At 53.4% G+C, this 13,603-nt stretch overlaps 1 protein-coding gene across 1 annotated transcript; it reads right to left on the reverse strand.

Moving 5' to 3' along the window:
• Window positions 1-1,594: 1,594 nt before the first annotated feature.
• On the reverse strand, window positions 1,595-11,150 carry LOC144724699 (uncharacterized). The gene is made up of 6 exons (XM_078604029.1): window positions 11,001-11,150; window positions 8,817-8,928; window positions 7,435-7,608; window positions 5,609-5,749; window positions 2,898-3,092; window positions 1,595-2,159 (listed from the first exon to the last, which is right to left on the reverse strand). The coding sequence occupies exons 2-6, from the start codon at window positions 8,924-8,926 to the stop codon at window positions 2,135-2,137; spliced, it is 645 nt and encodes a 214-aa protein (XP_078460155.1). The 5' UTR covers window positions 8,927-8,928; window positions 11,001-11,150; the 3' UTR covers window positions 1,595-2,134.
• Between the last annotated feature and the right edge of the window lie 2,453 nt (window positions 11,151-13,603).

Raw genomic sequence — 13,603 nt, forward strand, 5'->3', positions numbered from 1 at the left:
AGATATGACTCGCCACTCGGGTCGCCGAGTTCGTATCGCGATGCTCTAGCCACCGCGAGACCGTTCTGTCCCGTGAGACGCAGCGTCATTAGTGGTAGGGCGCTGTTAGTCCCTGGGACAGGGAATACACACGTACCACCTGAAGTGTCAGGTGGTACGTGTGCTTTATTTACATGGCCAATAAGTGTGAGTCATGATGTGAGCTGCATGATGTGACCTGCATGATGTGACCTGCATGATGTGACCAGGCAATGTCCACTCAGCTGGCTGCACATTAAGAGTGGTGTACCGCGCCATTCACCACAATTTGACAATTATTATTTTATGCCAATTATTCGCCTCGGAAAGCCTCAGTCTGGAGACTTTATTCAGAAGCATCCTGCGTTCTGATCGGGATTGGCCTTGTAAAAAAGAAAGGGGTGTGCTGCTTCTTGTGGGAGGAAAGTGGGAGCATCCTGAGAAAATCCACCACGAAAATGAGGAGACAACGCTCAACCATCCACACAGACGGATTCACGAACCCACCACTTGCTGTCCCGTCGTCTACTTGGCTGCCGTGTTGCGTTCTCGATGGCGTCTCTGCGATCCACCAACCCCGCCGCATGAAATTCTTTCATGTCTTTTTTTTATAATGAGGACAAAACAGCCAATTAAGAACACGTGGCATGTGACAATGACAGGGCCCACGTGACTGAACGTCTCGGCTCTGCCTTTATTCCGTGGCTCCGTCATTAAGGTCCCTTCGATGCCACGTGGTGGTGAAGGTGGATGGGTGGGTGGCGGGGGGTGTTGTGTAATTTCACGTGTCGATTAATTGAGCATTTAATTAATCCAGCTGTCACAGCAGTGTAGGTCCCTAGACGTCCGTCATCCGCATAGCTCATTAAGCGTGCCATTGACTGCGTCACCACGACGCAGGCTGCACGCGCGCGTTTGTCGCCGGATCCCAAATTTGGACGCGGTGTGAAGAGGGCGCAAACGGAGTGTGACGGGTCTGAGTTCGAGCTACGAACCGGTTCTCATTACGCACGACACCTGGTGGCAGGGGCAGGAAGAGCAATGGGGGGGGGGGGGGGTTCTTGCCACGGCGGCTGTCAAAGTGCGATCCGTCAAAGCTGAGAGGCATCATTAAGCCGAGGCGAAGTGACCGGGTGAGGTGTAGGGGGCACGGGGGGAAGGGGGATGGGATGGGGGGGGGGCTTGGTGGAGAGTGGTAGAGTTTCGGTGGGAGAGGGAACATCGTGAGGGGGTGGCCGTGGGACGAGACGCGTTTTGGGTCAAATCATACTTCACCACGTCAGACAAGGCTGCGTGGATTCGCATTCTGATTCGGCCACTAAGCCTAAAACCTCTTATCGTGATCATCACCAGACGTGATCTATCCACTGCTGGACTCGAGCTCAGGCCTTCCCCATCCCAAAATCGTCGCCGTCACCTCTCGCGAAATAACAATCCAGCTACCACCGCAGAGAGAGATAGTTTCACGGTTCCATCGCTGCCTCTCCGCGGTGCTTCATCGCTGGTTGGGTTTAGCCGGGAATGCCCCCGTTGCGATCTTGACAGATCTTCACACAAGTAGTCCGGTACACGCGAGTCATAATTTAAAAATACTTTATTACCATCGTGAGAATCACACCTGCTAGCCACGCATTACAGGTGTGTGTGTGTGGGAGCGGTAGCGCAGCGATTAGCGCGTTCCTCTCCAAACTCACCGATCAGAGTTCGATTCCTGACCATGGCTAACATCACCGGCGAGTGATATCAGACCTTGTCCCCTGCCTCCCCTAGATCGACGTAGACTTCAATAATTGCTTTGTGCGATTAGTGTTGTGTGTGTGTAAACATCAGCACTGGGGAGACAAAGGAGGCCGGGCGTAGGTACAATGTACACAGAGCACACCAAGAAGGAGCCGCTATGAGGCTAGATTTAGACAAAGGCAGTTTCACGCCTTTTATTTAATGAAGCCATAAGAATATTATCAATAAAGATTGATTAGGAGTGGTAGTGAACGAGCGAGCTGTGTGTGTGTGTCAGCAATATCGGCGAGTGATCTCGAAGTTGGCGGAGGAAGGGGGGGGAAAGTTGAAGCGTGGGGAACGGAGCAATTTTGGACGTTGCGGTGCCGGGGCCGAGTCAGTCTGCGAAGGCGCCGCGACTCCTGCGAACGAACGACAAAGGGGGCGAGAGATCAACGTCCGACTGCCCCGAGACGGAACGAGTCGATGCATGCAAAGCCCTTTTGTGACTCCTCTCCGCGCCCTGCGGAGGCTTATTTGACCACACTTCACCCATGCCGTCAATAGAGGCGGCGAGAAACGGTCGCGGGATCGTAGAAGTGGAGTACAACAATAGATGTCGTCGTACTGCCCTCTGCTGCCCCGCAGCGACGGCACGTGCGCGGCGGCCTCGCGCCATCTAATCACGATCCAGGCTCAAGCCCCCCCCCCCGTCCGGCTCACCCAGGTGTGACGAGATTCGACGCATTCCGCTCCGCTGTGATCATCGACGCCTTTGGGGGGGGGGGGCTTTTGGTTTTGTTTAACACGCAAAGACTCCGGGAGTTCGACACCGAGAAACAGGCGCGTAAATACACACCAAGAAACCGAGACTCGCCAACGCCAACACAGACAGACGACAAGAGGGACAGATAGAGAGATCGACACACCAACCACAATGACAGCCGCACATTCATCACTCGTCACCCAGGGCGCTTGTGCCATGCTAGGTGCACTTGGAGATGGACACAAAGACAACGATCCCCGTGTAGCCTTCACAGACTGTTGGGGCAAGTGCTGTTTGCGAGTAGCACCTATAGGAGATGCACACACACGCAGACAGGCGCGTAGCAAGTCGGGTGCTCCCTGTGAAAGCGATGGGGGGAGGGGGGGGCACTCACGTGGGCTCGCAGGGCCCCCCGCTGCTCTGCAGGAGCCGCATGAGCTGCTGCGTGGACAGCTGTTCCAGGATGAAGCTCAGCTCCGCCGAATCGGGACTCACCCTCGGCATGGGCCCCACCACCTCCTCCTCCCCCTCCTCCTCCACGCCCCCCAGGGCTGCCGAGTCCAGCATCGCGTCCTGATCGCTCAGGAGCCTGGAGCCCGCGGGATGGGAAGAATAGGAGGGGGTAGAAGGGATTGGGAGGGATGGGAAGAATAGGAGGGGTTGAAGGGATAGGGAGGGATGGGAAGAATAAGAAGGGTAGAAGGGGATAGGGAGGGATGGGAAGAATAGGAAGGGTTGAAGGGATAGGGAGAGATGGGAAGAATAGGAGGGGGTAGAAGGGATAGGGAGGGATGGGGAAGACATTGGAGTGGAATTAATGTGAGGGACGGGCAGACTTTGTCGGGATGGTGGATGTGAGAGGGATGATGGGAGGGATGGGCTGGATCGGTTCACTTCCAGCTCCGAGGATTAAAATTGCGAGTTTAATATACGACAGAGATTGTTTCCAGGGCTTGTGACATTCATGTACAAGGCGTGAATAATGGGGCCTCCGACACAGGCTGTGTGAATTCCAAATGTGAATGGCGTCATTTCACGACGCGTCACCGCCGTCGATTTGAACGTCGCTCGAATCGTGCGTTCTGGGAGCACGTGACGAGCCGCCCGGCACACACCGAGACGACCATCGTGAGCTTCGCTGCGTCACTCGACCGACAGTTTTTGTTTGATTTCGCCATCTCGGCGCACACCGCGCTATCCTTTGTGGTACAGCTGCCGTGAGAAGCGGTGCAACAAAAACAAAAACGAAGCTTATGGCGGGGACCCCGGGGTCCCATAAGCCCCGGCTCTCGCATCAACTGCGTTGCGACGTCAATTTATGTCTGTTTAAGGCGAACGATACTGTGCTCTATTCCTCTCGACGAGCTCTACACGATGCGCTAATCAAAGTTTAAAAGTTTTGTTTATGACTACGGCAATTTTGTCAACGATGAGTGCTGGGTGAAGAACGAGAGGATTGATTTCTGGTGGGTCTCGCGGCGTTTATGTGCGCGGTGGGACGGAGTCGCCAAAAATAAATAAATCAATTTAGATTTTGACTTTTGTTTATTGGGGACCCCCGGGGTCCCACCATGCGGTTCAAGTAACAACACGTCGTCTTCTTCTTCTTCTTCTTCAAAACACATAGATACGTGTAAACATTGCCTATTATCACGTCTCCTTAATCCGTCTCCTCTCAAGCGAAGCCTGCCTTGTGGACAATGATGTTTCGAGAGTTATCACTTTGTCTCAGACATTATAATACCCCCCCCCCCGCGCGGGCAGAGTATGACCACGCGGCATGCAGTGGGTTCACTGACTCACCAAATGCCTCGGCTGCTGTTTACAAGCCCGTCCATTCAAAAGGGAAGCATGTGTTAATCGATGCATTGATCTTAATCGATGAATCATCACATGCTTCGCCATTCGAGAGTTCAGCACTGATAATCTTAATTCTTTCGGTAAAATCACGTAGGTAAAAAATTTAATAAAAATTAATAAAAATAAAACAATGAAAATCACGACGTTTCGGAGGCAACACAAGTCTCCGTCATCAGGTGGGACCGTCACAGCCAGACATCAGGTGGGACCGTCACAGCCAGACATCAGGTGGGACCGTCACAGCCAGACTAGCTGCATGCATGCAGCTAGTCTGGCTGTGACGGTCCCACCTGATGACGGAGACTTGTGTTGCCTCCGAAACGTCGTGATTTTCATTGTTTTATTTTTATTAATTTTTATTTCATTTTTTACCTACGTGACTTTACCGAAAGAACTAAGATTATGAATCCTTGCAGTCACGAAAGCTTCAAATCTAGTTCAGCACTGGGCAGCTCCCAGTAGAGGTGCTGAATTAATGATTCATGATTTGTGGATTGAGATTGATTCTTACGCACACAACAGATGCATAGGGTCGTCTGTCCGATCGTTTATCGGGTAAGGATGATGGAGCAGTTGACAGCATGCTGGTGGAAATCGAGCGGCAGATTGAGCAGGCTAACGCAGCTGGCTGTGGAACTACGAAGTGGAGTCGAGTGGATTTTGTCTAACCAGCTGAGAACGCAAGAGAACTCGAGATGGAGCTAGGAGATGGAGCGGAGTGTGGTGGAGGCAGCACGTGGGGCTCGGTGTGGTGGGTCGTGGTGCGATGTTGCTGGGAGACGAGCTTTTACAGTGAGCCGGCGGACCGAGTGAAGTGTGACGAAGATAGGAGCAGAGACCTCGGAGATTGCGTGAGAAGTGGTGGAGCTAGGAGATTGAGAGAGGAGTGGTGGAGTTAGCAGATGGAGCGAGAAGTGGTGGAGTTAGGAGATTGAGCGAGCAGTGGTGGAGCAAGGAGATTGAGCGAGGAGTGGTGGAGCAAGGAGATGGAGCGAGGAGATGAAGCCAGGAGTGGTGGAGCGAGGAGGAGTGGTGGAGCGAGGATTGGTGGAGCTATGAGATGGAGCGAGGAGTGGTGGAGCTAGGAGATGGAGCGCGGAGATGCAGCGAGGAGATGGAGCGAGAAGTGGTGGTGGAGCGAGGAGAGTGGTGGAGCTAGGAGGGGTGGTGGCGGAGCGAGGAGGGGAGTGGTGGAGCTAGGAGAGTGGTGGAGCTAGGAGGAGTGGTGGCTCTCCGGTCTCGTACTCGCGTTTGCCGCGGCCCCTGTTCCTCACGAGCCAGTCGACAAAGTCCTTGGCCGCCTTCCCGTCCAGCACGGAGCTGTAGTCGCTCGCGATCGTCCCCTCCGCGTGGCGCTTCTCCTCCGCCTGCCGCCGTGCTGGGGCTCTGACGTGGACACCACGAGGAGAGTTAGGGGCAGGGGGCAAGGGGCTATTCTATATTGTAAACGAGCACTACTACACGGCTTCGCCCGAGACTTGGATTTTTGTCTTGGATTCATACACGGCCTTCGCGGAGGTTTTGGGGGGGGGGGGGGGTGCGTGACGTCAGCAGGCACAGATGTGACGTCACCGCTCACTTGCCGTGCAAAATATATGCATTATTGCGCCCCCCTCCTCTCAAATACATACGTTTATTTTTTTATACTTTTTATATTGTGTACAGTCTGGAAGCTACCCACATGCCAAATTTCAAGTTTGTTGCATGTTGGGAAGTATGCTAAACATTTCGAATAGACACACATATTCACAAATTTTCCTTTTAAATATATAGATGTGATTAGTAACATCGATCTTTACCTGTGTATCGATAGTAGTGCAGTGTTCGCGTGCTATTTTTATTGAGAGACTCCTGCTGTGTGTGGTGGTATCTTGGTTGTGGTCTGGGACTGCTTTGGTCTTGTTTTGCTGCCTTGCCAAAGCTTGATAAATCGGACTTACATAACTGATTAAGTATTCGTATTTTGTGATTTGTTTGCTGTTGTAAACTTGCTGACCCGCCCCATGCGGGGCATCTGTGAACAAGAGCTTCATAGCTCATCGGATTCCTCCTGCAGTCTCAATACAGAGTCTGATGCTGTCTGGTCAGTTCCTTCCCTTCATTGTTTCACCATCACCAGTGCCCGATGTCAAACACGTCATCGGTATTGCCCTGTCGGATCAATACGAGAGGAGCTCCCTCGACTGGAGGCGCTGTCTGGTGGCTAGGAGATGTTAACTCCCTCGCCTGCTATGCAGGAGGTCGTGGGTTCAATCCCGACCCTGACACCTGCTGTATAATTGGGTTAGATCGCGTAAATATATAAATGTGTCGTTAAAACCCGCCACCACCCGACACAGCCAACTAGTAAGGGTTGTCACGTAAACAGAACGTGGCCAATTCGTCACTAGTACAGCACACCGGTGTGTTGGAGAGCCAAGCCACAACATTTACAGTCTGAGTACGACTTTTCGCCAGTAATTACAACTAGCTTCATCAGGCGACAGCCAGAATTAACGACACATTTATATATGTACGCGATCTAACCCAACGAAACTCGAATGGATGATATTGGTCTCGAACGCCTACGTGTCTCTCTCTTTCTCACCATCATCATTACGGTGGCTAGGAGATGTTAACTACCTCGCCTGCCATGGGTTCGATCCCGACCCTGACGCCTGCTGCTGTATATTTGGAGTTTGCGTGTCTCTCTCCCCGTGGTCGCCTGGAATTTTTTTTATCCCGGTCCTTCGGTTTTTACCATCCACAATTAGAATAAACACACGTGTGTTAGGGGATTTGGCTGACATCAATTTGCACGTGATGATAAGCCACTTCGTTGAGCAATTATTCGTGTTGCCAGGTCGCTACTGAAAAATAAGCTAATAGCTTAGTGGGATTTACCTGGCAAGATAAAAAAAATAGTTTAAAAATATATAGTTTTATTCTGGGTCCTTCACAATCCGAGGCTCTGGGCTACAGCCTCTAACTCCCCCTCGCCTCTGAGTTCATCCGGCCCTGGGTACGCCCCCCCCCCCGAGACAGGGCCCGCTGGGGGCGGGGCGGGGGGGGGGGTCTCGTGGTGTCCTTACCGGCCTCTCTTGGTGCCGATGAGCCAGTGCACGAAGTCCTTGGCTCGCACCGTGTCCAGGTATTTGCTGTAGTCGCTCGTGAACGTCCCCTCCGAGTGTCTCTTCGCGTTCCTCGCCTCCGCCTCTGACCAGGAGGGCTCCGCCTCTTCGACCCGCGCCTCCTCCGCGGGAACGCTGCGGTCATCATCATCACCACCATCATCGCTATGATCATCACCATCACCATCATCACTACCATAATCATCATCATAACCATCATCACCATCATCACCATCATCGCCATGATCATTGCCATGATCATCACCATCATCATCACCACCACCATAATCACCATCGTCACTATCACCATCATCGCCATGATCATTGCCATGATCATCACCATCATCATCACCACCACCATAATCACCATCGTCACTATCAACATCATCGCCATCATCACCATCATCACCATCATCACTACCAACATTATCACCACCATCACCACCACCATCACCACCATCATCATCATCGCCATGATCATCACAATCATCACCATCATCACCACCATCACCACCATCACCATCATCACCACCAGCACCATCATCCTAGGTAAAACAATTACTTTATGCACTGGCTGGGTCAAGGGCACGACTCCTCGCGGCCCCGAGCCGTCGCCGCCTCTTCGGGACCCGCGATGTAACTCATAATCCGTCTAGCTTCCTGCTGCGATGGGCATCCGCGCTCTTGCGCCTGAGCACGTGCGTGCGTGTGTGTGGGTGCGTGTGTGTGGGTGCGTGTGTGTGGGTGCGTGTGTGTGGGTGCGTGTGTGTGTGGGTGCGTGTGTGTGTGTGTGCGTGTGTGTGTGTGGGGGTGCGTGTGTGTGTGGGTCCGTGCATGTGCGGGTGCGTGCGTGTGTGTGGGTGCGTGTGTGTGTGTGGGTGCGTGTGTGTGTGCGTGTGGGTGCGTGTGTGTGTGGGTCCGTGCGTGTGCGGGTGCGTGTGCGTGTGGGCGCGTGTGTGTGGGTGAGTGTGTTGGGAGCGGTAGTGTAGTGGTTAGCGCGCTGCGCCCTGAACCCGGCGACCTGAGTTAAATTCCCGCTCACGACCAACAGCAGTAGCGATTATCTGAACCGGTCCTGGGCCTCCCCTAGGTCGACTCAGCCGCAAATGAGTACCTGGTGCGGTGTTGTAGACATCGCTACTGGGGAGATAAAGGCGGTCGGGCGTGGTGCGACCGCCCACTTCCTGATGTACCATTCCGGCCTTAATAGGTGCTGCTACTCGCTAACAGCACTTGTCCCAACAGTCTGTTAATGCTTCACGGGGGATCTTTGTCTTTTGTACGTCTGTGCGCGTGCCTGTGTCTTGGTCTGCGCCCTCTGCCCCCCCCGCGCCGCGACTCACCTGTCGTAGCTGCTGTAGGTCTCGAACACGGGCGAGGAGGAGACTGCGCGGGGCAGCGCAATGCTGATGAGCAGAATGCTTCCCAGCGCCGTGCGCGTGATGCTGACCATGGCTGTGGTGAAGCGGTGGTGGTGGTGGTGGGGGGGGCGGATAGATACATATTTCGCATTAATATCTCACGCTGAGATGTTTTTGACAAACATTCTGTCACTCACTGTCTTGCGAGGTCGTCGTGGGGAGCCAACGCCGTCGATGGCGCCACCGATGTTTTTGTCGCCAACGCTTTCTGCCCTCGACCGCCCCCCCCACAGCAGCAGTATCAGAATCGGTATATATACTGCAAAAATCTGATGAGCTATAAAGCTCTTTTTAACCAATGTCCAGTCGACACGCAGCTCCCTCCACGGGCTGCCCTCCCAGTCTCTCCCACCACCTGCTCGGTGGTTTTCCCCTTATTTGCCCGACTCGTAAGTTGGTGGAACCTTGCTCAAGGTTGGGTCCCCCACGCTCGAGTTCCATTCCACCCCAGCCGATCCCATTGTCTCCTCTTGACCTTGCGACTCATCAGTCGGGCACCGTGGATGTTGAGGAATGGCCAGGGTGAATCGTGGTCCAGTTATCTTATCCTTGCCTTTCCTCGACAACGTTTTATTGGTGATACCATCAACAAATCGATGCCATTCACAAGAGGCAGTAATTTGGTCTTTTTAAGGAAGGTAGTGAATTGAGACGTTTGGCGAACTTGATCTTAAGGAGTGTCTTATGTTGCGATCGGACGGAGCTGTGGCGTAGTGGTGTGCGCACTTCGCTATGAATCCGCCGGTCGGACGATGAGATAATGATGGCACGATGAAATATTTTATTTGCGTCTTGTGTGTACATTATCTTTTTTCATCAAGAAGATGTGCCTAGTAGTCTATTAGATTTTTCCAAAGTTGTTTTACTCGAATGAACAAATATTATTCGATGAAAAATATTCATACCTGCAGTGTGATGATGATGATGAGTGTTGTCATTAATTATCTCGCTCTCATCTGCACTGCACGCACGGAGTGACGGATGACAGCGTCGAAGTTGAGCGTGTGCGGCATGCAAGATGAGTCGTCGCGTTCTGTTTGTTTAAGCGAAACTATTTTTATTTTACCAGGTGTGGGCCCACTGAGCTGTATAGGTATGTTTCAGTAGCGACCAAGCTATCGCAAATGATAGCTCAACGACGTGGCTTGCCATGGGAAAATGTTGAGCAGGCAAACACTCTAAACGCACGTTTCTAAATGTGGAGGGAAGGAAAGCCGGAGGACCCGGAGAAAAAAACATCCACACGGCCGCGGGGAGAGAGACACGCAAACTCCACATATATCGCAGGCGTCAGGGTCGGGATCGAACCCCCCACGACCTCCTGCAAACCAGGCGACGGAATCAATATCTCGCCATCGTGTTTTAAGATCAGAGCCTTCCTCGTTCTCGGTAAACTCACGATCACATTGAGTTTCGTGGCCAGATGGATTAACCACCTTCGGTGAAAATTATACCTTTCCCACACACGATGATGGTTATATAATTCTCCCAGGAAGAGCCTCACCGATGAGTCTCAAAACGTGTATTATCAGAAGGGTCCTGCTACATTGGCACGCTTGGCCAATTCCCTTTCGTCAGCGGTGAGCTCTCGTACATTATTGAGATCGGAAGCTCGCGGATCATTTCACTTACGTCTTTTGTTTTCTCTGTCCAAAAATAAACTGTAAAATGAATCGACTTGCGCAAACGTAAACAAATCAAATCCAATTTTCTCGGTCCTTCAGTGCAGGAAAGACGACTCACAGGTGTGCCCCTTGCTCAATAAAAGCACGCTAATTAATCAATTAAGCCTCGTAATGATTCTACGATTATCCATTTAGAGATGCCCCGATGATTACCATTGGGGACCCCTCTTTACTCTCTTCTAAGCACGTGACTGAACAGTGTGGAAACGATGCAGAGATTTTCTACATTTTTCTTAGATTGGTAAGTGATTACCTCCTCTACAATTTCTCCCCATTATCTCGTATTTAGCATGCGCGTGGCACCGTATTCCTCCAAACGGAAGACGCTCCCGTGAAAGTAAGACGCGCACCCCGGGAGAGGAGGTGAATTCGGACGTCTCCCACGGGGGTGGGAGAGCGGGGGAGCGTGGTGCCCCCTTACCTCGTTTCGACTTGTCAAGGCGGCGTTGCGAGCAGGAACTCGACGGTGGTGGTGGTGGTGGTGGCGGTGATGGCGGTGGTGGCGTTGGTGGCGTTGGTGGCGTTGGTGGCGTGTGGCCCCTTACGAGTTGGGTATCTGGACGAGGAAGGCTGGCTGGTTGTATGTCATGCCACTGGCAGGCGGCTGCACGTTATATACGCGCTGCGGGTCGGCCGCGTCTACCTGACCCCCCCCCCCGCCATGGTGACCCGAACAAAATCTGTCACGCGGCATGCACCTGTGGGGGCGGGGACCTGGGGGGGGGGGTCAGGAGAGGGTGGGGGAGAAGAGGGGCGACAAGAGAGTGGTGGTGGGGGGGGGGGGGCTGGGGGGGGGGTGGGCTGGGGGGGACCTGGGGAGAGGGATCAGGAGAGGGTGGGGGAGAAAAGGGGCGAAGAGAGGGGGGTGGGGGGTGGGGGGAACGTACGAGTTCTGTGTCTGATGTTTGATTCCCGCTCATGGACACCAACATCAGTGACGAATATGTAAGCCGGTCCTGGGCCTCCTCTAGGTCGACTCGGCCTTAAATGAGTACCCGGCGCGGTGTGTTGCAAACATCGGCACTGGGAGAGACAAAGGCGGTCGGGCATGGTGCAGGCCACCCACCCCCTCGTGTGCCGTGCCGGCCTTCATAGGTGCTACTCGCTAACAGCACTTGCCCCAACAGTCCGTTTAGGCTATAGGACTATCTTTGTGTGTGTGGCGGGGGGTGGAGCATGGTGTGTTTGCACATCGCACTACGAACCCCGTGAACCTAATTTCCATTCGCGCTCAGGCCGTCATCCCCCCCTAGGTCGACTCGGCCTTAATTGGGAACCCGGCACGCAAACGCGACAACCAACTCGGGTTAGATTCCCGCCGAGGGTTAACACCGCCTTGCCACTGGCATCTTAGACGTGGCCTGGGCCGTGCGGGCTGTTTGACTATACTTCACCACGGCGGTCAGTTGGTGAAAGAGGAGGAAGGGGGGGGATGTAAACACAGCAGCATAGCACAGCACAACAACGCACTGTGTTGTACCAACATCAGCCTACAACGCCTGTCTATTATAGATTAAAACATCTGCCACCCTGGCCTATGTGCTGTGAAGGTGATGGCCCATTGCCCAAAACGTCGCCTATTGTATATGTTTTTCTGTTAGGGCCACGTACAGTGTTGTTCTTGACGAATGTGTTCAGTTTTGTTCGTGCCTGCGCACCACTACCAACGAAGCAGCAGCAGCAGCAGAAAATCATTGGCACGGAGTGCACGGTGATCGCCCAACCAGGCGCTCACCAGGCTCAAGCCCTGCTTAGCCTCAGATGATTTGGTCAAAGCCTCCGAGGTTGACTCGGCCTCAGACGAGCGAGCATGGGACAATGGAGAGACAGAAGGCGACAGGGTGCGGTGCCGGTTACAATTACACCCTCGTTGGACATTTCATCCTTAATGGGTGCTCGCAAACAACAGTACTCTTTGTCATAAATACATGGGGTATTTGCCTTCTCTGAGTGTGTGTGTGCGAGTGCGTGAGTGTGCATGGGGAGCGGTAGTGTGGCGGATATAGCGCTACGCTGCGCTACTAACCCGGCGTCCCGTGTTCGATTCTCGCTCACAGCCAACACAGTGACGATCATCTGAACCGGTCATGGGCCTCCCATAGGTCTACTCGGCCTCAAATGAGTACCTGATGCGTAAACATTGCCACTGGGGAGACAAAGGTGGCCGGGCGTGGTGCTGGCCACCAACTCCCTCGTGTGCCGTGCCGGCCTTTATAGGTGTTCGCTAACAGCACTTGCCCCAACAGTCTGTTCGGGCTATACGGGGATCTTTGTCTTTGTGTGCATGATTCATCGGGCAAGCATGCCTAAAGAGGTGGCGCTTAGAATGTCTGCCTGCGAATGTATATATATGTGTGTGCCGGTTCCTGGGCCCTCCCCTAGGTAGACTCAGCCTTAAACGAATATCTAGTGCGATGTGGAAACATCGCCACTGTGGAGACAAAGGCGGCCGCGTGTGGTGCTGACCACACCACCCCTTTTCGTGTGCCGTGCCGGCGTGTTGGGTTACACTCGCTAACAGCACTTGCCCCGATCGTCTTGTAAGGCTACATTGGGGATCTTTGCATTTTTGTGTACGTGGAGCGGAAGTTACGTATTGGTGGTTACGATATTGCGCTCAGGACCCGGTGATCCAAGTTCGAATCCCGCTCACTGCCAGCATCGGTGCTGTATCTGAACTGGCTCAAGGGCCTCTCTTAGGTCGACTCAGCCTTAAATGAGTACCGGGTGCAACGTGTAAACGTGTTGCGAGATCTCGTTGGCGCGGTGCGTTCACGTTAACGAGGATGAACTTGGGGCACGGGAGGGCGCGTGGACTAGGGCACGGAGCACAGGCGGCGGATGCTTATTGCCTGAGGTGAAGTTTGGGGCATCTGGGGGAAGGCCAACTGGGGGAATGGGGGGGGGGGATATGGGGTGGGGGCACGGAGGGGGGGGGTTGATGGGGGGTGGAGGAGATGACGCTGGCGCGGAAGAAAAGAGATGTCCATGATTGATGACTTGGAAAATTGAAAATGGCACTTT

The sequence above is a fragment of the Lampetra planeri genome, chromosome 21, assembly GCF_965212315.1.
Source record: "Lampetra planeri chromosome 21, kcLamPlan1.2.h2, whole genome shotgun sequence".
In the NCBI taxonomy this organism is placed as follows: Eukaryota; Metazoa; Chordata; class Hyperoartia; order Petromyzontiformes; family Petromyzontidae; genus Lampetra; species Lampetra planeri.

Bases quoted from the DNA above. Each gene is read 5' to 3' on its own strand.
- LOC144724699 (XM_078604029.1), bottom strand. From the start codon at position 8,926: ATGGTCAGCATCACGCGCACGGCGCTGGGAAGCATTCTGCTCATCAGC. The intron at 7,609-8,816 runs GTGAGTCGCGGC...TGATGACCGCAG, and splicing joins ACCTACAGCAGCTACGACAG to CGTTCCCGCGGAGGAGGCGC. The intron at 3,093-5,608 runs GTACGAGACCGG...CGCGGGCTCCAG, and splicing joins AGGGGCCGCGGCAAACGCGA to GCTCCTGAGCGATCAGGACG.